At 56.9% G+C, this 25,782-nt stretch overlaps 7 protein-coding genes across 7 annotated transcripts; 3 read left to right on the top strand and 4 right to left on the bottom strand.

Annotated features, from left to right (window-relative positions):
- Positions 1-280: 280 nt before the first annotated feature.
- Positions 281-2,807, bottom strand: EX895_003772 (uncharacterized protein; the record flags this gene model as incomplete). The annotated part of the gene is made up of 2 exons (XM_029884370.1): positions 281-320; positions 433-2,807. 2 exons carry the CDS (start codon positions 2,805-2,807, stop codon positions 281-283), a joined length of 2,415 nt encoding a protein of 804 aa, XP_029739080.1.
- Positions 2,808-3,685: 878 nt separating this feature from the next.
- On the bottom strand, positions 3,686-6,826 carry EX895_003773 (uncharacterized protein; the record flags this gene model as incomplete). The annotated part of the gene is made up of 4 exons (XM_029884371.1): positions 3,686-4,471; positions 4,565-5,006; positions 5,089-5,123; positions 5,297-6,826. The coding sequence occupies 4 exons, from the start codon at positions 6,824-6,826 to the stop codon at positions 3,686-3,688; spliced, it is 2,793 nt and encodes a 930-aa protein (XP_029739081.1).
- Positions 6,827-7,851: 1,025 nt separating this feature from the next.
- On the bottom strand, positions 7,852-9,555 carry EX895_003774 (uncharacterized protein; the record flags this gene model as incomplete). Its single annotated transcript, XM_029884372.1, has 1 exon — positions 7,852-9,555. One exon carries the CDS (start codon positions 9,553-9,555, stop codon positions 7,852-7,854), a length of 1,704 nt encoding a protein of 567 aa, XP_029739082.1.
- Positions 9,556-10,271: 716 nt separating this feature from the next.
- Positions 10,272-14,813, top strand: EX895_003775 (uncharacterized protein; the record flags this gene model as incomplete). Its single annotated transcript, XM_029884373.1, has 1 exon — positions 10,272-14,813. The coding sequence occupies one exon, from the start codon at positions 10,272-10,274 to the stop codon at positions 14,811-14,813; it is 4,542 nt and encodes a 1,513-aa protein (XP_029739083.1).
- A 2,973-nt stretch (positions 14,814-17,786) lies between these two features.
- On the top strand, positions 17,787-19,703 carry EX895_003776 (uncharacterized protein; the record flags this gene model as incomplete). The annotated part of the gene is made up of 1 exon (XM_029884374.1): positions 17,787-19,703. The coding sequence occupies one exon, from the start codon at positions 17,787-17,789 to the stop codon at positions 19,701-19,703; it is 1,917 nt and encodes a 638-aa protein (XP_029739084.1).
- Positions 19,704-20,500: 797 nt separating this feature from the next.
- EX895_003777 (uncharacterized protein) lies at positions 20,501-21,913 on the top strand (the record flags this gene model as incomplete). Its single annotated transcript, XM_029884375.1, has 1 exon — positions 20,501-21,913. The coding sequence occupies one exon, from the start codon at positions 20,501-20,503 to the stop codon at positions 21,911-21,913; it is 1,413 nt and encodes a 470-aa protein (XP_029739085.1).
- A 138-nt stretch (positions 21,914-22,051) lies between these two features.
- EX895_003778 (uncharacterized protein) lies at positions 22,052-25,219 on the bottom strand (the record flags this gene model as incomplete). The annotated part of the gene is made up of 1 exon (XM_029884376.1): positions 22,052-25,219. The coding sequence occupies one exon, from the start codon at positions 25,217-25,219 to the stop codon at positions 22,052-22,054; it is 3,168 nt and encodes a 1,055-aa protein (XP_029739086.1).
- Between the last annotated feature and the right edge of the window lie 563 nt (positions 25,220-25,782).

Below are 25,782 nucleotides of genomic sequence, written 5' to 3' on the forward strand. Positions count from 1 at the left end.
CAACGACACGCACAGCCCATATGACATGCTGAACAGACAAAGAAAGCATTGCATTGATGGTGAAGCGAAGGAAGCAAGAGAACGATCGAAGGAGAAAAACGAACGATACAAGGCCAGGTCTTATGTAGCGATGCGGGTCACTTGCGACCCTTCCTGTAATCCTGGTCGCCCTTTCGGTCCCACGTGGGCGCCTCCTTCTCTTCAGGCTGCGTCTCGTCCCAGAGACCGCTCTTGGCAATCTTGGCGCGCAGCCTCTCACGCCGTCTCTCCTCGTTCGTCATCAGTGCACCAGAGGTGGCGCCAGCATCCTTGTCCTGACTCTGCATCTCGCCCTGCGACTGGGTCGCCGCAGACGTCGCCGTCGCCGCCTTCCTCTTGCGGCTGTTGACGATGGAGGAAGAAGGCAGCGGCGCGTTGGCAATGTCGATCGACTCGGCATCCACCTTGCGCGACAAAGAAGAGGAGGAAACCACCTCGGACGAGGCGTCCTGCACGGAGCTCTTGGTCTCGAGCGTGTCTTCTTGCTGGCGTGAAGCGTAGCCGCTGCGTTTCCAAAAGATGGGCTTTTGACCCTTGAGCGCCTTTCGCATGGGTTTGGCAAACACGCCCAGGTTCTCGGCTCGCTCCTTGTCCGGGTCGTTCTCCTTGTCGTAGTAGTACCAGCACTCGAGCGGGTTGCCCGACGCATCTTTGCCCGCTCGCTGGATGACGCCGAACATGGGCGACGACTGCAGCACCACCTCGAGATGCTCCCTCCACGCCTTCCTAGCGATCGAAGCCCATCGCTCATTTGACTCGGAACTCGTGGGCCATCCGTCGACCACACAGCCATGCTTCAGAGTGGCGGCACCGGGCAGCTTCCTCTTGGAAGGGCTGAAGGCGACCGAGTGCTCGCCAGCTTCGCCCTTCATCAAGCCCGGGGTCGTGGCTAGCACGGATCGGACCGCCTCCGAGGCACTGATGGTGGCGGTGCGGTGGAATACGACGGCACCGGCGAGAAGACCGGGCAAATCGTAGGTGGAGGCAAGCTGTCGAACGCAGGTGCGAGCCAGCGATTGCAGCTCTTGCACCGACGAGCCGAGCATGGGGGAGGACGGCGCAGGGCTGTTGCTCGCCGACCTTCGTGCGGCGCTGCGGACGCTAGCAATGGCTGCAGCGGGAGGAGGCATTCTCGTCTGCGACTCAGTCAGAGCATCTGCCGTAATCGGCCTAGCCGACGATTCGCGACTTCTTCCGTTACTATCGGCCGACGTAGTGCGTGCTCGCGGAGCTGGGGACGATGAGATTGCTGCTGCTGATCTTGCTGGCTGCGTGGCAAGAGCGGAGTCGCCAATCTGCTGGTCCACAATACCAGTGTCGAAATCCGAAAGCGAGCTGCTGTCGTCTACATCATCGGCGACAAGAGCAGCAACAGGCTTGCGAGTCACCAGCAAGGCCATCTGAGGAGAGCGATTATCCGCAGGAACGTAGTCTTCGTCGTCACTCTCGTCGTCTTCTTCGTCATCATCGTCCATGCCACCGAGCCCGTTGCCACCTGCTTCTTGATCACTGTCGCCCGCTCGGACTTGTTGGATGTTGAGTGGGCCAGCAACGAGACCACCGCTGCGACGGTTGACTGGAGTCGGGGAGCTCGTGATATCGTCCTCCGCCTCTTCGTCCACCTGTGGCTGCGGCGCCTTGTTGGATGCAGCTGCACGCTTCCTTGGCGAGAGGAGGCCCAGCATGGGAGGCGGCGAGCTAGCGGGCGGCGAGCTTGTGACGGCGTGTGCTTCTACCTCTGATCGATCGATGGACGCATGCGTCGCTTTCTTGATGGGCGATGTGACCCTCTGTGTCCACTCCTGGACGCGAGACTGCATAGACTTGATGGGAGAAGGCTGCGGTTCCGAGCTCGAGGCAGCGTGCTGGAAACGGCACTGGACGCCGAAAAAGTCGATCAGCGTCTTTCCGGAAGCGAGCCGCAACACTTGACCCTCGCGACGGCGCTTGCCATCGATAATAAGTCCGTTCTGGCCGACGACGCGAACGATAAACGTGCCGTTCGTCTTCTTAGGCTCTGCCTCGTTCTGACTTGCGAGCTTGGCAGCAACTGGCGAGCCTTTAGCGGTGAAGCTCGACATGCCAGCCTTGTTGCTGGGAACGGGACGCGTCACGAAGGGGATCCATTCGACGATGGCGTGGACGCGCGAGACGTGGCGCGCCTCGTTGGGCAGGTTGACGCGTAGGATCGTCTTGGATCCCAAGCCCTGCATAGAGGCAGGGATGTCGGCGGCTGTCGATGCACACGAAGCATGAGGCTGGCCGGAAGGCTTGGAGCGGCCGATGACCAAGCTGACGCTCTTGCTGCCGAAGAGCAGTTTGGGCACTGCTTCGGCGTTGGACGCAAGCTCCGGGTTTGGGACAAGCCCTAGAGCTTGTGCATCGCCACTCTTCGGCGTTGCTGCAAGGTCGAGACTGGTCTGGCTCTGCTCTAAAACGATGCTGCGTACGGGTGTAGTCGAGGCTGGAAAGAAACGCTGCTGCTTGACGGGCGAGAGGCCGAGCGGTTGCTGACGGGACGACGCGATTGGGGAAGGGTGAAAGACAGAAGAGGCAGGAGGCGACGAAGGAGGAGGCGTAGCTCCAGCCAGTTCCCTCGCGTCGTGAAAGGCTCTGACCTTGGATCCGATGATGTTAATGTCGAGCGGTGTGAAAGGTCGCGCATTTGCAGAGTTGTGCGCCTTGTCGCCTTTGAATGCCTTGATCGGAGACGATCCGGGCATCGGAGGGTCCGACGAAGGCGCGGGCGTGGGGAGGTCGTGCATCATCGTTGCTGGCTACAAACTAAAAATGGAGTGCGACGCGTGATTCGAGGTGGAAGGTGGTGGTGGCCGTGTCGGATCTTCCGCTGGCGATCAATACTAAGACAGATGACAGAGAGCAGATGCTGGAAACGGAACCTAACCTGTCTCGATCCCAGTCCCGATGTCAGGATGAGAGTAAAGGGATAGCGTGTCTTGAGGAGCGTCCGTCGTCTATGATTAGCAGAGAGGTCGATGGCAGAAGTAGGTAGGGAAGGCCAACTGTCATACAAGATCTCTCTCTCCAATCTCCTCTGGCCCTCTTTCTTTCGCGAGTAGGAGCAGCAAGTTGAAGCGTTCCTGTGTCGCAGAGGTCCTTACCCTGGCTCAGTCGCGAGTCCAGAACGCCAACACGTCTGGCTGCCGTACTTGCCTTGATCAGGAGAACCCTTGAAACGCGCACTTTTTGACGTGAGCCAACGGTTGAAAAAAAGTCGCCTCTACGACACGCTCTCAGCACTTCACGCGAACCGCGACCTGAGATTCTGGCGTTAATCCTTCTTCCTCCACACAGAGACACGCACACGGCACACGCGAATGAATCTTTTTCGCGCTCTCCTGACCCATATCAGAAGCGTGACTCTAACATTTTGAAATTTTGAGCCGCGGCACGAAGCTTATATGTCAACAACCGTTGCTACTGATACTGACGGCGCGAATGCTCGAGGATACAGGAAGATAAATGAACAAGATCAAAGAAGGTGCTGAATTGCCAGAAGAAAGTCTTCAAGAAGAGAGAGGGAGTTTGCATGTGGAAAGGGGGACTACCGTCTAGGAGCTAGAGAAGAGGTCGGCAAGTCAAAGAGAGAAGGTACGAGGCTGCTCTGATGCGGTTTTGGAGCTCATCACATGCCGAGGCTGGAACCACCACCTGCAGCCGGCTGCATCGATTGCTGTTGATCAGCATACTGCTGAGAATAGAGCTGTTGTGGCTGTTGGAGCGCATGCTGCTGCTGCTGCAGACCGAGAGAATGTTGCTGGCTCCAAGCCTGCAAAGCAGCGTTAGGGTCAGACGAGTTCAAGATCTGGTCGGCTGCAGCTCCGTACTGAGCAAGGAGCTGCTGCTGTTGCAGCGGCGTCATCGCCCTCCACTGTTCCATCGCCTTCTGGACTTGCGGCGAGTCACCGGAGAGGTTGCCATTCTGATCGAGAGGAAGCTGCATCTGCTGATCCTTCTTCTTCTTACCACCACCACTGCCATCGCTATATTTCAACGGCATGCCCGTCTTTGGATTGACCGGCTCACCCGTGCTAGAGTCGTAGTACGTCTGTGAGTTCGGGTCGACCAGGATCAGGCTGCCAGAGATCGGATTGAAAAGCTGACCGTTTGCGCCAGTGCTGATAGCGTTCCCTACGGACGCGGCAGCCTCTCCCGCGGAATGATACTGACTGTCGTACTGCTCCTGGAGTGCCTTAATTTTCTGCTGATGGATGTGGTGGAGCCAGATAGCGGTGATTGCGACCGTGCCGACGACAGCCATCGTGCCAGAGGCCGACATGGATGGCAGCAGAGCTTTCACATACTGCATCTGTCGCTTTTGAATCGAGTAGCTTCTTCCTTTGTTCGAGTCGGTGCTCGCTACTTCTTCTTCACGGACGTCTCTCTTGACCGCATCAGTTATTCCTGCGGGCTGTGATCGTTCCGGAGTTCAGAGCTGAGAAGCGTTTACGTCAGCCGGCTGCCTCGGACCTTGGCGTCACCAGACCCTCCAGATCGCACTTACAAATTCTTTAGTGTGAAGAGCGCGCTTCTGCGGCTGGGAAGCATACCCAGCACCAACTCCGGCACCGATACTACCGCCTAGGGCTTGTTGCGATTCGGGACATTGATACAGAGGGGGCGGATTATTCAGGTCGATATGAGTGTAGGTCGATCTGTTCCACAAGATGCCTCGGAAGTCTCGGACAATCGGCTGGCCGTATACATCGCAGACATTGGTGTCTGTGAGGCCGTAGGGATTGTTGGGTGTCGTGCCTGCAGGCGTGGGGTGAGCGTACTCGCCCAGAGCAAGTACGAGCGCAACAACACCGGCGATGCCAGCACCAACCTTCAAGACTTTCTTACCGACGCCTCCCTTGCCGGCAGCCGCTGCCGCCGTAGTGCCGCCCTGAGCTTCCCGTGCCATTGCAAGCATTGTCTGCTCCCTCAAAGCTGGACTTGAAGCTCTGTGAAGCGAGAAGAAAGAAGAAAGGTCAGCTTGATGATCTGCTTTCGGTGCTGACAGCTGATTCAGGAGAAAGTACGCACTGAAATGCAGCCGTGGCATAGGATCGCTTGTCGTGCTGCAGAATCACGAGATTTTGGCAAACAGAAAGGCGGAAGGATGGAATCAGGTCGTGCTATTTCAAGAGAGAGCTGCATGACATGATGGCAGACCCAGCATGACCAACAACGAGCTGGGGCCGTGCTGGGGCTCGCCACGGTCAACAATGGTCGCAGCGAAGGGAGATCATACCTTGCGGTGTCGAAGCGTACGCTTTTGCATACGTCCAGAGCCACCCAGAGCTTGGCCTTGACCTTGAGCAACACCACCGCCCGAAGTACCCTGAGAAGCTCCCTGCGAAGCGTTTGTGTCTCCCCCGGATCCACCCTGAGTCGAGCCCTGACCGTCACCTCCACTCTCAGCCATGAGCTGTTTTCCGGTCATGACGATTTTACCAGTCTTGGGGTCGCTGACATCGTTTGTTTCCGAGTTGATCAGCAAGCCAGTATCGGGGTCGATGTAGTAGGCGACATTCTTGGGTCCCATGACGTAGTACATCTTGACGTTGGGATCCCAGACAGGCTTGTTGCTACCACCACTGCCCTGGTCGGCTGGAGCGGCGGCTCCTGCACCTTGAGGAGCCTGCTGGGGGGGAGCCTGAGCAGCAGTAGAAGTGCTGCTGCTTTGAGGGGCTTGGCCACCACCACCACTACCCTGCTGAACAGGGCCAGAAGCACTGCTGCCACTAATTGCAACCGCACCGGCACCAGAGCCATCACCAGCGCCAGCGCCGTTGCCAGCCCTAGAAGCATCAGCAGAGCCACTGCCATCGGCAGCAGCGCCATCCATGGCACTACCACCGCTCCTGTCAGGCTTCCATCCAGCCGGCGGGGGCACCTCCATTTGGCGCACAGTGTCAATCACATGAATTTGGTTCTGCTTGTCAACCACCCAAACCAAGTTGGTGCCGGGGATCTTGTAAGGACCTTCCTTGATTGGGTTCGAGTCACCGCCAGGAGCCCCGTCGACGGGAACAGAGCCGGGGGCAGCGCCTCCAGCGCCCTGGAGGGCAGCCATGTCTCCCTGGTTGTAGCCCGTAGTCGAGTCAGACGGCTTAGTGTCGAGCATCTTGGTCAGGCCCCAACCACCAAGAGCACCACCTGCAAGCATCAACGCCAGAGCGCCCTTGCCGTAGCCGCTCTTGGGCTTGGCTGCGCCTACAACGGACCGAGCAGCAGCGGCCTCCATCTCTTGAGCCTTGAGACCTTGCATCACCTCGATCTGCTGCGCATTCGTCTGCTGACCGCGATGAAGGTGGTCGAGCTTTTGGTTAATGCCTTCAAGCTTGCTTGCCATGGCAGGGTCGCCTCCAGTAACGTAAGGAGGCGGGTAGTGGGCAGGAGGGGGATAGTGGGCATAGCCACCGCCGGGAATATGGACTGCGCCACCCGAGGACCCATGGAAGTGGTTGATGATGGTACTGCCGCCAGTCGCGGCTTCTCCTTTACCCGCCTTCAGAACGCTTGCAAGTTCGGGGCCGATGTTAGCGATGTTCGGCGCCTCTCGCTTGGTGAGAGACTCGACGTGACCATTTCGGGAAACAAGGTTACGCTGATGCTTAGCACGGTGCTTGCAGGTGGACCCATTCTTCTTGGTACCGCCGTCAGCTTCACGAGCAGCCTGAGATTGCTGCACAAAGTGATCGTCGGCGACGTACCGCGACGACGAGGCAGCCACAGAAAGGGCGCCGAACACGATGGTGCAGAGAAGAGCAAACTTCATTGCTGCGGCCAATGGATACCAATCTAGCGCATAGTGGAGGAGAGAATGGGAAGGGAACGAGGTCAGAAGGCTGTTTAGATCGCTTGGTATGTATGAGGATGTCGCCACGTGACGATCAATATGGTACGACAGAAGTGAAAGACTCACAAAGATGAGATGGACGTGGTGAGGCAGAAAGTCGAACGAGGATGAGAGTGATAAAGAGCGTGAAGCTTCGACTGTCTGACTAGCAGAGTCGACGAGGGAAAAGGAAATGAAGCGCTTCTCGCACAGCTGAGAAAGCGTCGATCTGAAGAGAGGGGAGGAGTCGGGCTGAGAGGAAGGGGAGAGACAGGGGAATGGAACAAAAGCGCTGTCTTTTGTACTGCTCGAGCCAAGGTGGGATAGTGGGGTGCTCGCGGTTGAGAGTTTGCAGCCAAACGTGGCATTGCTGCTGCCACATAGCAGTGTGACTCAACAGCTCATTTCACCAGAGGCGAGCTTCGTGAGAGAGACTTCTGCGGCTGCAGACCAGCTGCTGACTGAATGTTGCCACTGGCCAGGATTCCAAGCTCGCCTTACAACAAAGTTCAGCGAGGCTGCTGGGCTCTCAAACGCTCTCATTACTTGGAAGGGCGATGTGGGACAGCAGACGCATGGGTTGCAAAACAGCATCTTTTCAACTCCACCGTTTTCATTTCCAAGCGAGACTCCGTCAATCTCGTCGCAGGAAAGTTGCCGATTCAGGACTGATCACAAGCCCGTTGCTTTTGCAGGTGTAGCTTTGCTGAAAATTTCGATTTCATCAAGTGGGTATCGGTTGCAATCGACCAATGTCGACTTACATCTTGCATGTGGGTCAGCTTCGACCGGCAAAGCGCCAGCAGATGCAAGCAAAGCGACAGTAGAGACTACAGTCACGTTCCCTCTGGAGGCGAGGAATGCGTTTGTTGGCAGGAGCTCGCTGTCAGGAGGCTGAGGTGTTGCGGTTGCGGTTGCGGTAGAGACGGGTATCGGGGCGTTATCAATCCAGTTTGGCTCCAATGTTATGAAGTGGGTGGCGAGGATGTGTGCGAGTCCCACGCCTCCCTAACCTTGTCCCTGAGGTCCTTGATCTTACGGTCCTTTTTCTTCCGAAACATGCCGTATCGATTGACTACCTCGATGACCCACTTGCTCTTGGTAACGTTGATCTGACTTGTGTCAAGTCCGCGCTCCTGCAACCGCCGAATGAATTCTTCGAAGTGCTGAGACGAAGAGCGGTAGTGTCCGCTCCACGGGTATATTGATACGATGACACCGTCTTTGATCTTGAGTACGCCTGCCACAGTGACAAGGGATCCTGCCAGGAGCGAAGAATGCTGGAACCGGCCGCGCTGCTTGATTCCAACATAGATGTTGTACGAAAGATCGGTCACAAAGATCCACGTATCCGCTTTGCGCCGGCGGATGAGAGCGTCTGGATGCGAAGCTGCGTCGTCTTGTTGGTCAGCTTGCTCGGAGTTGGCTTTGACAATTTGCTGACGATCAGCCGAGGGATACAAGCCGAGCTTCTGCTTGATGAGATACTTGGGACCCAAGTTTGCCTTTTCTAGAAGCTTTTCCTTTCGGGTCTGCTGCTTTTCGTCCGGGTTTGTTCTCACTTTCGACGGTGGACCCTTCTTTGAAGCTATCATAGTGGGTGCAATGCCAGACTCTTGCTGCTCGCTCCGCACGGGTGTGCTTTCCGTCGCAGAAAGCGCTTCGTCTGATGAACTGGAATCCGAGGTGAAGCTGTCGGAAGATTGGTCTGAGTTGGTCCGGCGAAATTTGATCTTGTCATCGCGGACCACTTCGCAGATATCACCGGTAGCAATCGCTTCCTGCCATTCCTGTGACTCACGCAGAGCGATCCCCCTACCTTTTCCGAGGTCGCCATGGTCATACTTGGATGTGTTGACAAGTTCTCCTGTGCGACACCATCGTAGACGACCCCTGCCTGAATGTTTCAACTGGGCCCGCAGCTCATCCAAGTGACCAGGAGATGTGGATGCTGCGTCGTTGTCGATGTAGGTCATATAGTTTCGACGCTGATCAGCGGTGAGGTAGCTGATGCGCTCATCTTCCAATTTCGACCTGGGACACTCTTCTAAGCTGAGATCCTTGCCTTCGCCCTCGTCGAGCCAGTGAAGGAAGTTTTGCTTGGTGTCGGCTTTTGTGTTCCAGTAGCGGTGATAGTGTTTGAGATTGCTGCCGTAGCGATGTTTAGGATCAAGCATCTCTAGCCAGTTCTGATCTTCTAGGCGCTTCGTGAGCACTTTGGACTCCTCGATGAACTCTTGCTTCTCAGCATCGGTATTGAAGGAGAAAGGAAGCTTGTCAAAGAAGCTGGTGCCTTGCAGCTGTTGGGTGATCGAGTTGACGGGGCCGTCGGAAGGTTTGGGAGACGACGTGGACTTGGTAGGGCGATGCGGCGGCACTGCTGCTTGACCTCTGACGGCCGGGTCGGGCGCCGAATCCTGCTGGCCTAACTGTCTTGCCATGAGCCCGCCTCGCTGCCAACGGGACACAGGGTCATTCTTGTCGCCGTGACGTTGCTCTTCGAGAGTCTTTTCGAGTCGACTGGTGCGGACCACTGAACGGACCCGATCGACCGCATCGATTGGAGCAAAGTCCCCGGATTTGGATGCGGCAGCAGCTCCATCCTGCTCAATTGAGGTTGTCGCCGGTGTCGTTGTCGGCGTGGAATCCACTTCTTGCTTGGAAGTCATGACTGCGACCGGAAGTTGGGCCAGAGCGGGGTGAGATAGCAAGAGGGATAAGAGTCACACCCACCGCATTGCTGAGCTGGAAGGGGCGGTGCTGGTCGTTGCTGCAGCTGGAACGGGCATGTGTCTGCCTGTATTATGTCTTGACGACGCTGCTGGTGAGATTGGTGGATGGACGAGAGACGCTCGTTGTCAACTGTTACTATCTCCACTTTCGGGTCAATCTGAAACAAACGTCATCCGGCCTCTCTTGCCGTTACGCGCTCTCTTCCCCCTGACTGAGAGCAAAAACCACGTGGAATAGTGACCTTGAAGTTTATTTTTTCTTTATTTTTTCTTTATTTTTTATTTTGCAAAGTTGCGATGTTAGAGTGGCATGTTGATTTGTCACGTCACCATTTTTTCTTAAAAAAGGTCCGAGCGAGTGGGCGGCGCGAGGTTTGAGGTTCATTTCAAAACGCTCTTGTGACTCGGCGGCTCCCTCTGCTTGGCTGTCGGCAAAATGCCGAAGATTGAGAAGAAGCGATTCTGGTGAGGGAAACGAGTGAGTCAGTCGAGCACGGTGGCAGCTGCTAAATTCAAGCTAATATACTGCAGCTACTGTATCAGAGATCATCGACACGAAAAAAAGCCAGGTGAGAAGATTCTTTTCCCTTCCTCTAATCCACCAAGCTCTCCTTTGCATTCTCTTTGCATCGCATATCTCTACGTTGATCACCATGTCGACGTCGACAGCAGACCTTCAGGCGAGCTTGGATCGATGGTCGGCTCGACTGACATCGTTGCCCAGCATCGCCCTCCCTACCGACTATCCAAGACCAGCAACCTCACAACTCGTTCAGGCTCTTGCCTCGTCCACCCTCTCTTCCGCAACACGAAAGGACCTTGTTCGACTCGCATTCCACCACGAGCTCGATCTCCACCCTGCCGAGCATGCTGACGACCAGGATGACGACAATGCCAGCCCGACCCCGTTCCACCTGCTCCTTGCCGCGTTCTGCGTGCTCCTTCACCGCTACACGGGTGATACCGACCTTGTCATCGGCTCATCAAATCCCTATACGGGTGAGCCTTTGATTCTCAGGATCCCCATTGAGCCAAACGATCCATTCTGGCAGATCGTACGACGCATCCAGCAGGTCGAAAAGGAGGCTGCCGCCGATGCTATCCCCTACGACGAGATCGTCAAGCGTGTCGAAGCGGAGCGCGCCGAGCGCGAAGGGCCCCTCCCCGAAGGTGTCCAGAGCGCTCCCATCTTCCGTGTGCGCTTTTTTGATGAGACAGGCGGCAAGGCTCGCAATTTCATGCAGTCCACCTCGCTCACCACCGATCTCACCGTCTTCTTGACCAAGCCAGGTGCCACGCCCGGCGACGATCCCGTTCCCCAGGCCACCACACCGGGTGGAGCAAGCGCAACCGCCACCTTCCACGACTCGCTCGTGCCCAACATCGCCGTGCACCTTTCGTACAACTCGTTGATTTTTTCGTCGCAGCGCATGCAGCTTGTCCTAGCCCAACTCTCGCAGCTCATCTCTGTCGCTGCCGCCAACCCTGCTTCGCCGGTAGGCAGCCTTCCTATCCGGACTTCGCAGGAGAATGGCTTCCTTCCCGACCCCACCAAGGATCTCGAGTGGTGTGGCTGGAGAGGTGCCATCACGCAGATCTTTGAACGCAACGCACGCGCTCATCCAGACCGAAGATGCATTGTCGAGTCGCTTTCCGACGAAGCAGGTTCGCTGTCCGAACCTGCGGCACCAGCGAGCCGTGTTCGTGAGATCACGTACGCTCAGTTGGATCGCGCCTCCAACGTTGTTGCCCACCACCTTCTGCAAGCAGGCGTCCAGCGCGAGGAAGTCGTCACCACGTACGCCCATCGTGGCGTCGATCTCGTCGTTGCGGTACTGGGTACTCTCAAAGCAGGCGCCACCTTCAGCGTCATCGACCCCGCTTATCCACCCTCTCGTCAGAACGTCTACTTACAGGTCGCCAAGCCACGTGCACTCATCGTGCTCGCCAAGGCGGGGACCTTGCAACCATCTGTGCGCAAGTGTATCCAGGATGAGCTCGAGCTCCGCACCGAGATTCCCGCTCTCGAACTCCTCGATGACGGCTCGGTTCGAGGTGGCGCATCGACGCAGGGAGGCGCTGACACTCTCGATGCCCAGCAGTCCTTGGCCGGCGAGAGCACCAACGTCATTCTGGGTCCAGACAGCGTCGGCACCCTTTCCTTCACTTCGGGTTCGACGGGTATTCCCAAGGGTGTCAAAGGGCGCCACTTCTCCCTTACCCACTTCTTCCCATGGATGGGCGAGCGCTTCGGTCTGGGTGCGCACGAGCGATTCACTATGCTTTCCGGAATCGCCCACGACCCTATTCAGCGAGACATTTTCACCCCGCTCTTCTTCGGTGCCGAGCTTCACATTCCTACCTCCGAGGACATTGGCACACCGGGTCGTCTTGCCGAGTGGATGGCTGCCACCAAGGCGACTGTGACGCATCTGACGCCGGCCATGGGCCAGTTGCTCAGCGCTCAGGCTACCGCTCTGATCCCTTCGCTCCGCAACGCATTCTTCGTCGGCGATGTTCTCACCAAGCGTGACTGCACTCGCCTGCAAGCCCTCGCCGCCAACGTCTGCATCATCAACATGTACGGCACCACCGAAACTCAACGTGCCGTCAGCTACTTTGCCATTCCTCCCGTCAGCACCTCGACGACCTTCCTCCAGACTCAGAAGGACATCATGCCCGCCGGTCAGGGTATGATCAACGTGCAGCTCCTCGTCGTCAACCGCAACGAACGCACTGCCACGTGTGCGGTGGGAGAAGTGGGTGAGATCTACGTGCGCAGCGGTGGTCTAGCTGAAGGCTACCTCGGACCACCCGAGGTGACTGCCGAGAAGTTCATGCCCAACTTCCTCGCTCCCAACCTCAGCTTCCCTGACACCATCAAGGATAAGCCCGAGGGTCAGTTCTGGAAGGGTATCCGCGACCGCATGTACAAGACCGGCGATTTAGGGCGATACCTCCCGGACGGCACGGTCGAATGCACAGGTCGTGCGGACGACCAGATCAAGATTCGCGGTTTCCGTATCGAGCTTGGTGAAATCGACACCCATCTTTCGCGTCACCCGCACGTTCGCGAGAATGTCACCTTGGTCCGCCGTGACAAGGACGAAGAGAAGGTGCTTGTTTCGTACTTTGTGCCCGGACCTGGCGCTGCCGAGTTCGAAGAGCTCGTCACCGAGGACGACGAGGCGAGCATCGCTGCCGCTGGCGGCAAGGCTGCCCGCGACGCCATGTTGGTCAAGGGCATGCGACGCTACCGCACGCTCATCAAGGACATCCGCGACCATCTCAAGAGGAAGCTTCCTGCCTATTCGGTGCCTACGCTGTTCGTCCCGCTCAACAAGATGCCGCTAAACCCGAACGGCAAGATCGACAAGCCGGCACTTCCTTTCCCTGATACTGCCATGGTCGCAGCCGCTGGATCAAGCAGTTCCGCAGCTAGGGATGGTGCCGATGCAGCCGCCGCGCTGGCTGCTGCCACGCCAACGGAGCGATCCGTTGTCGAGCTCTGGGCGCGACTCCTGCCCAATGCTCCTTCGCCCATTCCGCTCGACGAGAGCTTCTTTGACCTCGGTGGTCATTCGATCCTTGCCACTCGACTAGTCTTCGAGATGCGCAAGCAGTTTGTGATCAACGTGCCGCTCGGTGTGGTCTTTGATGCACCCACCGTGCGCGGCCTCGCCAAGGCGGTGGACCAGCTGCGGCAGGCTGATCTCGGCCTCGGTACGACCCAGAACAGCGGCGCTGCTGGCTCAGCCAAGCCATCCGAAGAGTCCAGCTTGGACGAAAACTATGGCGCCGACGTTGCGACACTGACGCCGAGTTTGCCCGACTCCTTTACCGGAAACAAGGTTAGAAGTGCGTCAGAAGGGCCCCGCACGGTTTTGGTCACTGGTGTTACCGGTTTCCTCGGCGCCTTCATTCTTTACGATCTGCTGACGAAGCGCTCGTCCAGCGTCGCCAAGGTGTATGCGCACGTTCGAGCCAAGGACGAATCGAACGCGCTCGAGCGTCTTCGCGAAGGGTGCAAGGGTCGAGGCATTTGGGACGACCGCTGGGTAAGCGAGGGCAAGCTCGAGGTGGTGCTTGGAGATCTCGCCGCACCTCAGCGTCTGGGCATGTCCGAGCAAATGTATGCCAAGCTTGCGGACGAAGTGGACGACATCCTGCACAATGGCGCGCTCGTTCACTGGGTGTACCCTTACAGCAAGCTGCGTGCTGCCAACGTCGGATCGACAATTTGTGCCATCAAGCTTTGCAACGCCGGCAAGAAGGCCAAGACGTTGACTTTCGTCTCGAGCACTTCGGCGCTCGACACGGATCATTACATTCACCTGTCCGACTCGATTGTTCACGGCCAGGACCCTGCGCAGGCCGGCTCGGCAGCGCAACTGCACGGTGTTCCTGAGACGGACGACATCGAAGCCAACGCCAAGGGGCTCACCACAGGTTACGGACAGTCCAAGTGGGTGGCTGAGAAGCTGATCATGATTGCAGCTTCGCGCGGTCTCAAGGCCTCCATTGTGCGACCGGGCTATGTCGTGGGCGACTCCAAGTCGGCGGTGACCAACACAGACGACTTCCTGTGGCGTCTCGTCAAGGGCTCGATCCAGCTCGGCCTGATTCCCGACATGCACAACTCGATCAACATGGTACCCGTCGACCATGTGGCTCGCATCGCCACGTTGGCCTGCCTCAACAATGCCAAGGAGCTAGAGACGATCAACAAGACGCCTGGCACGAACGCCAAGGTGTTCCACGTGACCAACCACCCGAGCATCCGATTCAACGACATGCTCGGACAGCTGAGCCGCTACGGCTGGAAGGTGGAGCAGACCGAGTACGTCCACTGGCGAGCAAGGTTGGAGGAGCACGTGCTGAGCAGCGGATCCGGCTCTGTGGAGGACAATGCGCTGTTCCCGCTCCTGCACTTTGTCCTCGACGACCTGCCGACGTCGACCAAGTCACCAGAGCTCGACGATCGCCACACACAGGCCATCCTGGATGCGGCCTTGGAGGGTAAAGCCCAGGGTACAGTGATGGGCGTCGACCGATCGCTGGTCGGAACGTACCTTGCATGGCTGCTTGCAGTTGGATTCTTGCCAGCTCCTTCGTCGAGTGACGCTGAGCCTCTGCCCAAGCTGGCCAACATCGGTGCGGAGATGAAGGCGATCGGACGTGGGTCTGCCAACTAGGAGACGTTGTGCTTATAAGAAATACATTTTGAATTTACAAGCAAAGTTGCCTGATTGCCATATGGGTGGATCGGTCAGGCGACCTGCAGGTTAGCGAGCTGCATAGGCTGGTCTGCTACACGTGCCATCAGCAGGCGCCCTGATGTCGCGGGCTGAGCTGGAGGCCCGTCCGCGATGCTCCTCTTGAGCCTCTCTCTCTGTCCGGCATCGTATCGGTGGCTGCACCCGCTCATCTCCCCTGAGCTCGGTTGCAGTACCACGCGCGCCGAAGAATTCTGCTGTTCCCAAGACGATTGATGCAGCCGCTGGTTTGCTCGATCTTAGGCCTGCTTGTCAATCCACAGGAATTTGGTTGCTGCGACTGGACTGCTCGCTTCTCGTCGCTTGTGCGAGAGAGTGCTCTTCGAACGCCGAGCCGAGGCTTTTGTTTGTTTGTTTCATGTCAAATCTGCCCACAAGAAATTCGACGCTTCAAGCAGCCGAACAAGCAGAAACTATTTCGCGCTCTCAACAGAAGGTTCGGCACTTCCGGTGTCGATCCCGTGCCGCAGCGGCGAGCAGCGTAAGTTGTAGTCGAATCTGCACAAAGCCCGTTGTCGCTCTTTCGATGTCACCCGGTTGTTGGACTACTAGCTTGAATTCTGTTATCGAACTCAGGGTTTGCCGTTTCGCAAACGGGTCCATTCCAACTCCGACGCCAAGTCGTGAGGCAATGCCGTGTCAACGCACAGCTCTACGCAGCGTCACGTCGAATATACGTCGTTGCCAAGGTGTGACGATATCGCTTAGCCTCGACGCCGACGCGAAGAAAGAAAACTTGCAGCCCACAACGAGAAGCGCCTGAAGCGAGGCTTTCTGGTCCTTTCTTTCTTAGATCGTCTTGTTGTAAGGCGTAGCGCAATTTCGGCACGTCTGTGATGCAGAGGTGGTAACTTCGACTAAGCCGCGACCAATTGGCACGCCCGCTCAGCCATGGGTGTGACGTGGTACGGAACGACCGAGTTGATAATGTGCGGTGTGCAGCATGCTACTGCTCGGCGAGCAGCTTGCCGATGTTGGCACAGCCAACCGACCAAATTTCGATTGGAGCTGCTGCCCGTTTTGTAGCGCGCAGCCTCTTTTTGAAACCAACACTTTTTTCTCAAGGCTCTGCTCAGAACAACACTTTTGTCCCTTCAATTCTTCTTTTCTTAGCTGGAGTGTCAACCGTTTTCTTCTTGGTCGCCACCGGCGCACCTTCCGAACAAGTTCTGCGTCAGTCTGCAGCAAAAAGAGCGCGTTGTTCTCTCTTTGCCCTTTCCTTGTGCTTGGCCGCAAGCGAGCGGGAGAACGGGAGGGCGCGCAGATCTACTTTTTCTTCTGCGCATGATCCGAAGAAGAGCAAGAGAGAGCAGCGTTCACCGCCTTCTTCTAAGTTCCTGAATTGGCACACAGAGGAGTCGCCTTTCGTCCTATTCATTCCCGACAGCCTACTTGGTGGATTGCCGGATCAACGAGTGGGGTCACTTTCGTCGGAGATTCCGTACCGTTTGACTTTACCACCTTCCTTCACCAACTCAGTTCAACCTGATTTACCATCGTACATCGCAGGGTCCACTCGTTCAGTTCCGACCGACGCCTCTTCAGCATCACCTCAATCTGGCTCCGACAGCCTTCACCTACCAATCTTGCCGGCTTCTTCATTGATTCGGACTTCTGCGTCTTCCCACCCGCTCGCCGTCTTCTGCTTCCTCCTCTCAAAGTCGATCTTACGGCAAGCCTATCTTCTACACGACGTGCTAAACCTTCTTCTTTGGTCAAACGCTTCACAGCTTTGATGGACCTCAAAGAATGGGATTCAGTAATCGGCGCAAATTGGCTTAGAAGTCAACCATACCTGCACCACACTCCTCTGCAAGCACACCTTTCGAATTGCCCTCACTCGGCCTCTGCAAGCTCAACAGACCTAGCAGAGGCTCATACACCAAAGCATCTTGCCTATCGTGGCTGGTCATCGGATTCGCCGTAAACTCTCAACTTCGCCGCCTTCCAGAGTCGCGTGTGGCCATCTATTTTTTCGGCGCTATGCGCTCTGCTGGCAATGATGATGGGTCACGTCGTCATCGAAAGGGGGCAAACGAGCCCTTCTCGTCTCAAAGCGGCACTCCTTCATCCTCTTTTGTCTCCACGCTCAGCAACGCTCTCAACATTTCCACACCAAAGTCATCGAAGCCAAACGTCGGCAACACTACCCCTATCTGCGCAGATGGACATTCCTCAGCACCGGACGATCTGGCCCGTGCCGGTCCCAGGCTGCGACAATCTCCATCTTCTCATCCTGAAGCCTTGCGCACGCCTACACGGAGCACAGAACCGCCCCCTACGCTCTCTCTCTCAGGTCACGAAGCTTTCTTCTCTCCGAACACTCCCATTTCTCCATGGCCTACTGCCCCGACGCTACTAAGCGCAACCGGTGGCTTCGATACAACACACGGCGAGGTTGGCTATACCGGGCAGTCACTTCAGAACACAGCTCCTGACCAAGAATGGTTGCTGTCTGCTCCCAAGTCTGGCCGGAGTTCCAACATCTTCGTGACCAACGATGACGAGGCATCTTTGACTACATCCGTGTCATCCATGAGGGATGAGCGCAACAACATGGGGCTGATTATTGACAGGCAGACCGCCGGAGGCACCAGCAAAAGCGGCCTGGTATTCAGCAACACAGCTCAGTCCTCACCTTTTGCAAGCTTTCACGATCTTTTTGACCATGAATCTCGCTTTCAACGAGACGAGCGATCGACATTTCAACAAAGAACTCCTGCTTTTTCGACAATGAGTCCGGCAACATTGGCGAGATTGTCGCCACTACAGATCTCGTCCGTGTCAACAATGATGGACAGCTCCTTCCTAAACTCTGTCTTCGAACAAGACACACCCTGCCTATCAACTCACTTGCTGCCAAACAACGACCTGACCGAGTTTCTGCCAGCTATGGAAAGCACGTCTTCGAACAGCGGTAGGAGTCATTTCGATCTCGGAATTCCCGACCCGAACAATTCGGCAAACCACGCTGCGACTAGAGTGGATGACAAGAGGCTAGCAGGGCTGGGACTCGATCTGAACACGCAAAGTACGCCGGAGCATATCGAGGTATTAGCTTCGCCGGCGCAAGGGGCCAAGAAGGCTCCGATGGTAGTGGACGAAATGGGCCGATGGATGATTGATACGCAGCGCAAGCGGCTGCAAGGGTCGTGGTTTTCCGAAGCAACAGCTGAGGGAAGCGAAAATGGGCGTGGAAGATGGGAGGCAGAACGAGCGTCGACTGCCTCGCTCAGCACTGCCACAGAAGCCAGCTTCACCTCACACAGCAACTCTTCAACCTGGGACAGCTCATTTGCAGAGGTGTCGAGTCCGCCAAGTGGTGCTCCTCCGATCCTTGCCGAAAGTCAGTTCATCAGCACGCCCGCATCCTCGATCGGCTTCAGCGGTAATTCGGAGAAGCAAGTAAGCAACGTTACTGACCCGCTTCGGTGGGCTTCCGAACGACGATCGGATGTGGCGACACCTGAAGTTGCTATGCACGATTTCAGCGAGTTCGGCCAGTCCGTCTCCATCGAGCAAATGGCGGAAGAACGCTGGAGGACGTGGCCCAGGTCCAGTGATGCTGGAATGTCCCGCGCTCGCCTATCCACATCGGCAGCCTCTCTCGGCTCGGCAGCCATACCAAATTCACTGACGGAGGAGCCACGTACTTCTTCCGACTCGTTGTCTGTCTCTACCTCGTCGACGCGATCCAGACTGATGGCGGAGCCGTATAATAAGAACATGCGCTCTGGTCGCCCTGGTAGTAGCGCGAGTACGAGCAGTCGAAGCTCCATCGGCAATGCTGCTGCCCTCGATGCTCAACAAACCAGCAGCGGTACGGGACCCACTCGACCTCGATCGCTCATTGCTGCAGGATCGCTCAGAATGTCAAGCACAACAAGAACGGGCTCAAGTGGCGGAGTGGGGCCTGACGCTAGCCAGATTGCAGGTGAACGCGTTCCAAGCACAGCGATGGCGCTTCGACGTGCTCGAGGAATGTCACACAGTATCTTTTCATCGTCGGGCGGGAGCAGCACAAGCAGCGCGATGAAGTCGACGAAATCAGCAGACGCATTCATTCCTAATGCATCGTTCGGTGCCCACGCAGCAAGCTCTAAACACAGTGCTGCACTGCCACGGTCCGCAACAAGCCTCGAGGGCTCAAGGATAGTCTTGCAGAAGCCGGATTCCATACTCGGTACTTCGTCGTACTCGGACTCGTCGCGACCACTCGGCGCTGAACACAAGACAAAAGCCAGAGTCGGCTTCAACGAGGTCTCCGCAGCTGTAGACACGCTTCGTATGTTTCTCAAACAGAAAAGCGATAACGAGGTAGCCAACAGTCTCGACGAGTCGCCTAAGCAGATTAAAGAAGGGAGCTCGCCTAGTAAGCCGAGTCGCACGCTACGTCGAGCAAAAGGCGTCCTGCCTCCAAGAGGAGCCGTTTCTCACGTCGACGAATTTGGATCACTGCAAACCATTGCGTCGCCATCGAACGTATCTCTATCAAACGACGTGTCAGGCCCACCACCTGTCCACCACCATCGGAGCCAGAGCCTAGGGGGCCCGTTTTCGCTACCGAAACACGCAACCCCGCCATCTCTCGGGAGGCAAGACGACAAACTCGCCGTGCTCGAAGATCTCTCTGAACGTGTCATGCGCCTGAAAGCCAAGACAGAGATGGAAAGGGAAAGGCACGCGGCTGCAAGCATGCCACCTCCCACAGCTCGGCCAGCGTCGATGATGCACCAGCGAACGCAAAGTTCCATGACCCGTCGGGAGATGCACGAGGAATACCTTCGAAAGCGTGCTTCAGACACGTAAAGCAGCGCCAGTGCGACCACTTGTCATCGTGCACACAGGTGGCGACACTTCTCAGCCAACACAGCGAGCGGCTTTGTTAATACTTCACCCTAGACGTAAGATTTTTGATCTTGATACCACGCCTCCTCGGAAACAATGCCCGATCGGAGTACATCAGCTTGCAATACACGTCCAGCTGTACGTTCAAATGATTCTGTGTTCCAGTCTGTCGAGAAAATGTCAGTTTAACGCTTGACTGTCGATCAGTACCCACACGCCCTAGTAAGAACGAGAATGTAGAGAGTTCGCAGCAGCTACGGCTGTTCGGAATGGTCACGTAGAAGTGTGAAACCGAAGTAAATAAAAATTATAGATAAAAGAGAAACGAAATTCGTGAAAAGATAAGCGGGCCGGCAGGCAGGGCCTTGTCATCTTCCTTGCGTTCTTCCACCGGGACCGTTCCCAAGACATATGAGTCGAGCAACTCTCCTCTTGATCAATGGTCAAGATGACGAGTGCATGTGGATGAGAAGAGCGAACGCCAACATTTTGAGATGGCGAGAGAACGAAAAAACCGAAGGGTGGACGACGAGCGGTAGAAGAAGTTGATGTCAGGGTTAAGTAGGCTGGACCCTGAGAGGGCTCCGGATCGTCGGAATTGGTTTGCGGTGGCTAGATAGCAACGCAGCCTCCGCACGAGCCACACCTTCTCCTCTTGCCGTTCAGCTATTCGGCATATACGACACCACAAACGCTGCTTCTCCTCTTCCTCTTCTCCCATCGCATATCAACCTTCCTATTGTAACACATCATCAACAATGGCCACACCTACCTCACCTGCAGCGTCGACGGTCTCGGCGGACGTGGCGTACCTGCGCACGCTGCCCGCCGTCCGCGAACGCTGCTACAAGATCTTCACCTCGGCCTCCGCTGCCAGCGAAGGAGAGTACTTCACCTATGACGCCAGCAAAGAAGACGACGTGGCGGACTACTGCATTAACATTATCCAGCGCGACTTCGGAACGAACTACGCCGCCATTCCCCCGCACGGTCGATGGAGGCACTTTGACGTCGGCGCCATTCCGCGCGTCACGACACTGCTGAGCGAGTGGGCCGGTGTCGGACGGGCTAACGCCGCGAAGGCTGTAGAGCCAGCAGAGGCGGCGAGGCGGTTGGTGGATCTGTTCATGGTCTCGGTGCTTCTAGATGCGGGCGCGGGCACCAAATGGAAGTACGAGGAGAAGAAAACGGGCCTGTCGTACGGCAGATCCGAGGGGCTGGCGGTGGCGAGTCTCGACATGTTCCTCAACGGACGCTTTTGCGGCGAGCAGGGCGACGAAGACTTTGGAGCGAGACACAAGGTGGACGCTGCAGGACTCAAGAATCTGTCCTCCGATATGCTCGCGATCGACATGCAGGTCCACCCGACCGAAAACCCAATGACCGGCCTCGAAGGCCGTGCGAACCTCCTCGTCAAGCTCGGTGAAGCACTCGAATCCGACAAGCACGGCTTCTTCTCGGGCCCTTCCAGTTCCGCCGCCAACATCCCCGCAGCGCAGCGCAGGCCCGGGTTCCTTGTCGATTACCTCGCAGCGCACCCGTCCACCAAACACTCCCCCACAGGCAAGGGCGCCGAAGTATCCTACCCAGTCCTCTGGGAGGTACTCATGTATGGGCTTGCACCCATCTGGCCTGCCTCGCGCACGCACTTGGACGGCGTGGCCATGGGCGACGTCTGGCCCAACAAGACCCTCGCCAAGCTGAACAATGTGCCACTAGACACCCAGGGGGCAATGGTGCCCTTCCACAAACTCTCCCAGTGGATGTGCTACTCGCTCATGGAGGCCATGGAGAAGACGCTCGGCTGGCACTTTGTCGATGCCCAGCACGGCACGGGCCTGCCAGAGTACAGGAACGGCGGCCTGTTTGTCGATCTCGGTGTGCTCGTGCCCAAGCAGACCCTACTGGAAGCAAGCGGTGCGAGTGAAGGGAGCGTGCCGCAGTTGGCCGCGGAGCACCCGGCGATCGTCGAGTGGCGCGCGCTGACGGTGGTGCTGCTGGATCGCACGGCGGAGCGCATTCGTGCCAAGTTGGGAGTGGGCAAGGCGGTGTTGAACTTGAAACAGGTGTTGGAGGCCGCGACGTGGAAAGGCGGCCGAGAGATTGCGGCGGAGAAGAGGACGGGTGGTGGGCCGCCGATCAATGTGCTTTCGGATGGAACTGTGTTTTGAGAAGTGCGACATGGCTTGGTCTACTGGACCACAAACGCACACTTCGCAGTCGACTCTATCACTGCCGCTCACTCTTGTCACAACTAAGCGCCCTGTTCATAGACCATCGCATTTCGAATGACAAAAGCAGACTCTACCTCACTTCCTCTCGCGTACAAACAGCACCAACCAAACCAGACTCGCCCCCGTAAACGCCACAAACAGCACCGCCAGCGTGACAATGTCCGGGAACCAGAACGCCTGGCTGTTGAACCCGAACGAGCTGATGATGCTCGCCGCCGGCACCTCGATGTCAATGCCGTACTTGTGCTCCTTCAAGCTGAGGTTTCTGAGCTCGTTGACGATGAGCGCCTCGTACGCCGCATGGAAGAACGAGAGGTGCTGCAGCCACTTGAGGTAGCCGGGGATGCGGTCTCTGTTGATGAGCAGCCCCGCGAAGAGCAACGAGAAGAGCATGGTGAGCGAGCCCACCAGGTTGGCCAGACCGGTATCTGAGATGGCGATCGAGATGAAGAAGACCGCCGATGAGGCGGAGAGCGAGAAGAGGACGAGGGTGAGGATGAACTTCCAGAACTCGGCGACGCCTGGAACGAGGCCTACTAGGAAGTAGACACAGCCTCCAAACAGGAACGGCGGGACGACGCGCAGGGGCAGGATGTCGAACAGCAGCTTGCTTGTGAAGTACGTGAGGGGGCTGTAGTAGCCGTTGCTGCGTTCGCGCACGAACAGCGCGCGTTCGTTTGCAAACACCCCCAGGGAGGTGAGGCACGAAAAGCCGAAGAGCGATAGAATAAAGAAGAACAGCCCCAGCCGGTTCTGGAAGCCCGAAATGTCGTTGGTGACGCCGTGATACAGCACCCCGCAGAAGAGCGCGAGGACGATGGCGAGGCCGAAATGGGCAAACATGAGGATCGGGTCACGGTACAAGTTCTTGAACGCTCGTCCCGACAGAATCTTGAACTGCGTCCACAGGCCGGCCTTCTTGTACGACCCACGCACCGCGCTTTCATTGGCCAGGTCCGGCAGGTCATTGACCACTCCTTCAGGTCGGCGTCCCAGAAAGGCGTCGAGCTCTGATTTCGTAGCGTTGGCGACGTCGGACTCGGCGAAGGAATTGACCAGGTGCACCAGCTTGCCGCTGCTCAGCGCCGGCATCCACACATCTCTGCCGTTGGATTGGCCGTTAGCGAAAGCGTTGCGCAGGCCTTCCGAGAGACGGCTCGTCTTTTTGCGCAAGCTTCCACGAGTCGAGCCCTCTTCCGCGATCGAGCTGGGACGTGTCCTGAGTTCGGTAGATTCGTCCCTTGAGCTGGTGCCGGTTGTCACGATGCTCGTATCATTCCGATTGTGCGCACTTCCTGCAGATCCTCCTCCTTCCACGTCGTCGGCCTGTGCATCTTCACCAGCTACTGTACTACGACGAGCAGTCAAGTCGATCAAGAAATCAGCAATGTTGAAACCAGGTGGGCAGGGATGACCAACCTGATCGAAGTAGTCACTGCAGCGGCTGAACGGTCCCGAGTAGACCACGCGACCCTCTGCCAGCAGTAGTAGCTTGTCGAACAAGGCTACAATATTGGACCGCGGCTGGTGAATCGAAAAGATGACCGTGCGCTTGTACGTCTTGGCCAGCGTCACAAGCGACTGGACGACATTAAATGCGTTGTACGCATCCAATCCAGACGTCGGCTCGTCGCAAAAGAGGATGCTTGGGCTCGTGACGAGTTCACACGCGATGGAGACGCGACGCTTCTCGCCACCGCTGATGCCGCGACCTTCTTTGCTACCGCCCGCGGTAAAGCCAGAGCCGCCAATACGGCTGTCCTTGATACCAAGGATGCCGAGCTCTTGCATGGTCTCAAGCGTGCGGAACTTTTTGGCCTCGAGCGACATGTCTCTGGGCAATCGCAAGAGGGCCGAGTAGAGCACGGTTTCGTAGACCGTCAATGTCTCCATAAGCAGATCCTCTTGATCGACAAAGCCGACAACACGCTTGTACTCTTGATTCGACATGGTTCTGCCGTTGATCAAAACCGTGCCCGACGTGACACCACGCTTCTCGCGTCGGGCGAGAATGTCAAGGAACGTCGTTTTGCCCGCCCCACTCGCACCAACGATGGCCAGGACCTCTCCCGGCTGCACCGAGCCTGTGATACCATCAAGCAAGGCTCTCGACCCGATGCGATAGCCAACGTTCTCCCAATGAAGCGCTGCAGGGATGTGGTCCTTCATCAAGTCAGCTTCCTCCTCTGGCAGCCGCACGCTTCCGAGACGAACCTCGTCGTCCTTGTAGTGACGTCCGAGCATCCACAGCAAGCTAACTGAGAGGATGACGAGCAAGATGGCGGCTATGGCGCTGATGACAACCCATTTGACCGGCTTCTCGGGTGCGATGGGTACCTGGTAGCCGGGAACCTGGCTGTAGTGGATGCACTCTCCGGATTTGCAAGTGATGAAAATAGCCTCGTCACCGAAGACGTCCGAGATGAGACCATTCATGCCTGGCTCCTCGAAGCGGCATCTGCGAATGCCGTCGGCATCAGCCTTGCAGGACATCTTTCCAGGACCTTTGATCTCTTCGGTCAGGAACTCGGAGATGTCGATGCTGCCTGACTCACCGCACAGCATACGATCAGGAATGCATTGACAGCTGACCTTCTTGCAGTCGTACGAAGTCTTGTTGAACGACGAGCCAATCTCGACGGTCTCTTGACAGTCGTCCAAACCGCAGTAGAAGGACTCACGAGCTCCAATCCAAAACTGGAAGTTGCAGGTGGCGTCGCTCTTGTCGCAGCTGAAAGTGACTTGGGGTGGCCGACCTGGAAGCATGTCGACGATCTTTTTGTTGGTGACATCGCACTGTTGAAAATTTTGCTGAATGGTTGCGCCTCCATCGTAGCATGTGCCGTTCTCGCCGAGACGCTCTCCTCCGAGCAGGAAGTTAGAGCAAGCAGCATCGGTGTTACAGACGTTGCAGTTGAGACCGCCCCAGCCATCAGAGCATTGACACGATTTCTCGTCGCCGGGTTCGCCCTTCGGGAAGCGCTTGGAGCCATCCGCAGGTGAACCGCAGAGAGGCGAGAGACAGTCTGGCCCACCAAACCCGACGGGGCAGCTACAGAGACCATCGTATTGGTTGCATTCGCCGTACTGGTAGCATTCGTACGCGGGCAGCTGACAGTTGAAGCAGTCTGGTTCAGGACAGGGTGGACAACTGGGCGGTCGATCCGGCAAGGCTGCAGCAGATGCATTAGTGAATATGGACTTGTACGTTTGCAGGTAGCGGCGGTTGAGGTTGGGAGCCATACCGCGGACGTTGCTGGATGCATCGACCCCTGTCAACAAGGCCGCGCATATGGTGAGGGCGGAAAGCGCTATGAGAAAGGGCCCAATGGCCGCACGACAGAGCATGCCTTGCCCGAACGGCGGATGGGCTCGCATAATTTCCAGGATTGTCGAAACCGTGGATAGCCTATGAATCCGAGACTTGATGCATGGAAGTGAGATCTGAGAAACGACGATGTGGAAAGGTGGCGAATGGCAGGTATTGTGTGTCGTGATGGAAGATGAGGCTGGCTGGGATCAACGAGTGAAACCGACGCAGAGAAAGCAAGGGAGGGCTTTGGACCCTATTTCTCGGCTGCCGAGAGAGTGCAGTCTCAGTCGTTGCGACTGCTTCTCCTTCAGCTCGACTTCTCTCACAATCTCGATCCGCACAGGCCAGGAACACGAGCGCGCGAAGCAGCAAACTTGCGTAACGAGGCTGATAGTGGAGGTTGGCCGGTCATCGGGGCAGGAAGAAGCCTACGCATTCAAATCGGCGATGAATTTTTCATTGGAAGAATTCAGTCTGTGTCTTCCTGATCAAA

The sequence above is a fragment of the Sporisorium graminicola genome, chromosome SGRAM_22 (assembly GCF_005498985.1).
Source record: "Sporisorium graminicola strain CBS 10092 chromosome SGRAM_22, whole genome shotgun sequence".
Classification (NCBI taxonomy): Eukaryota; Fungi; Basidiomycota; class Ustilaginomycetes; order Ustilaginales; family Ustilaginaceae; genus Sporisorium; species Sporisorium graminicola.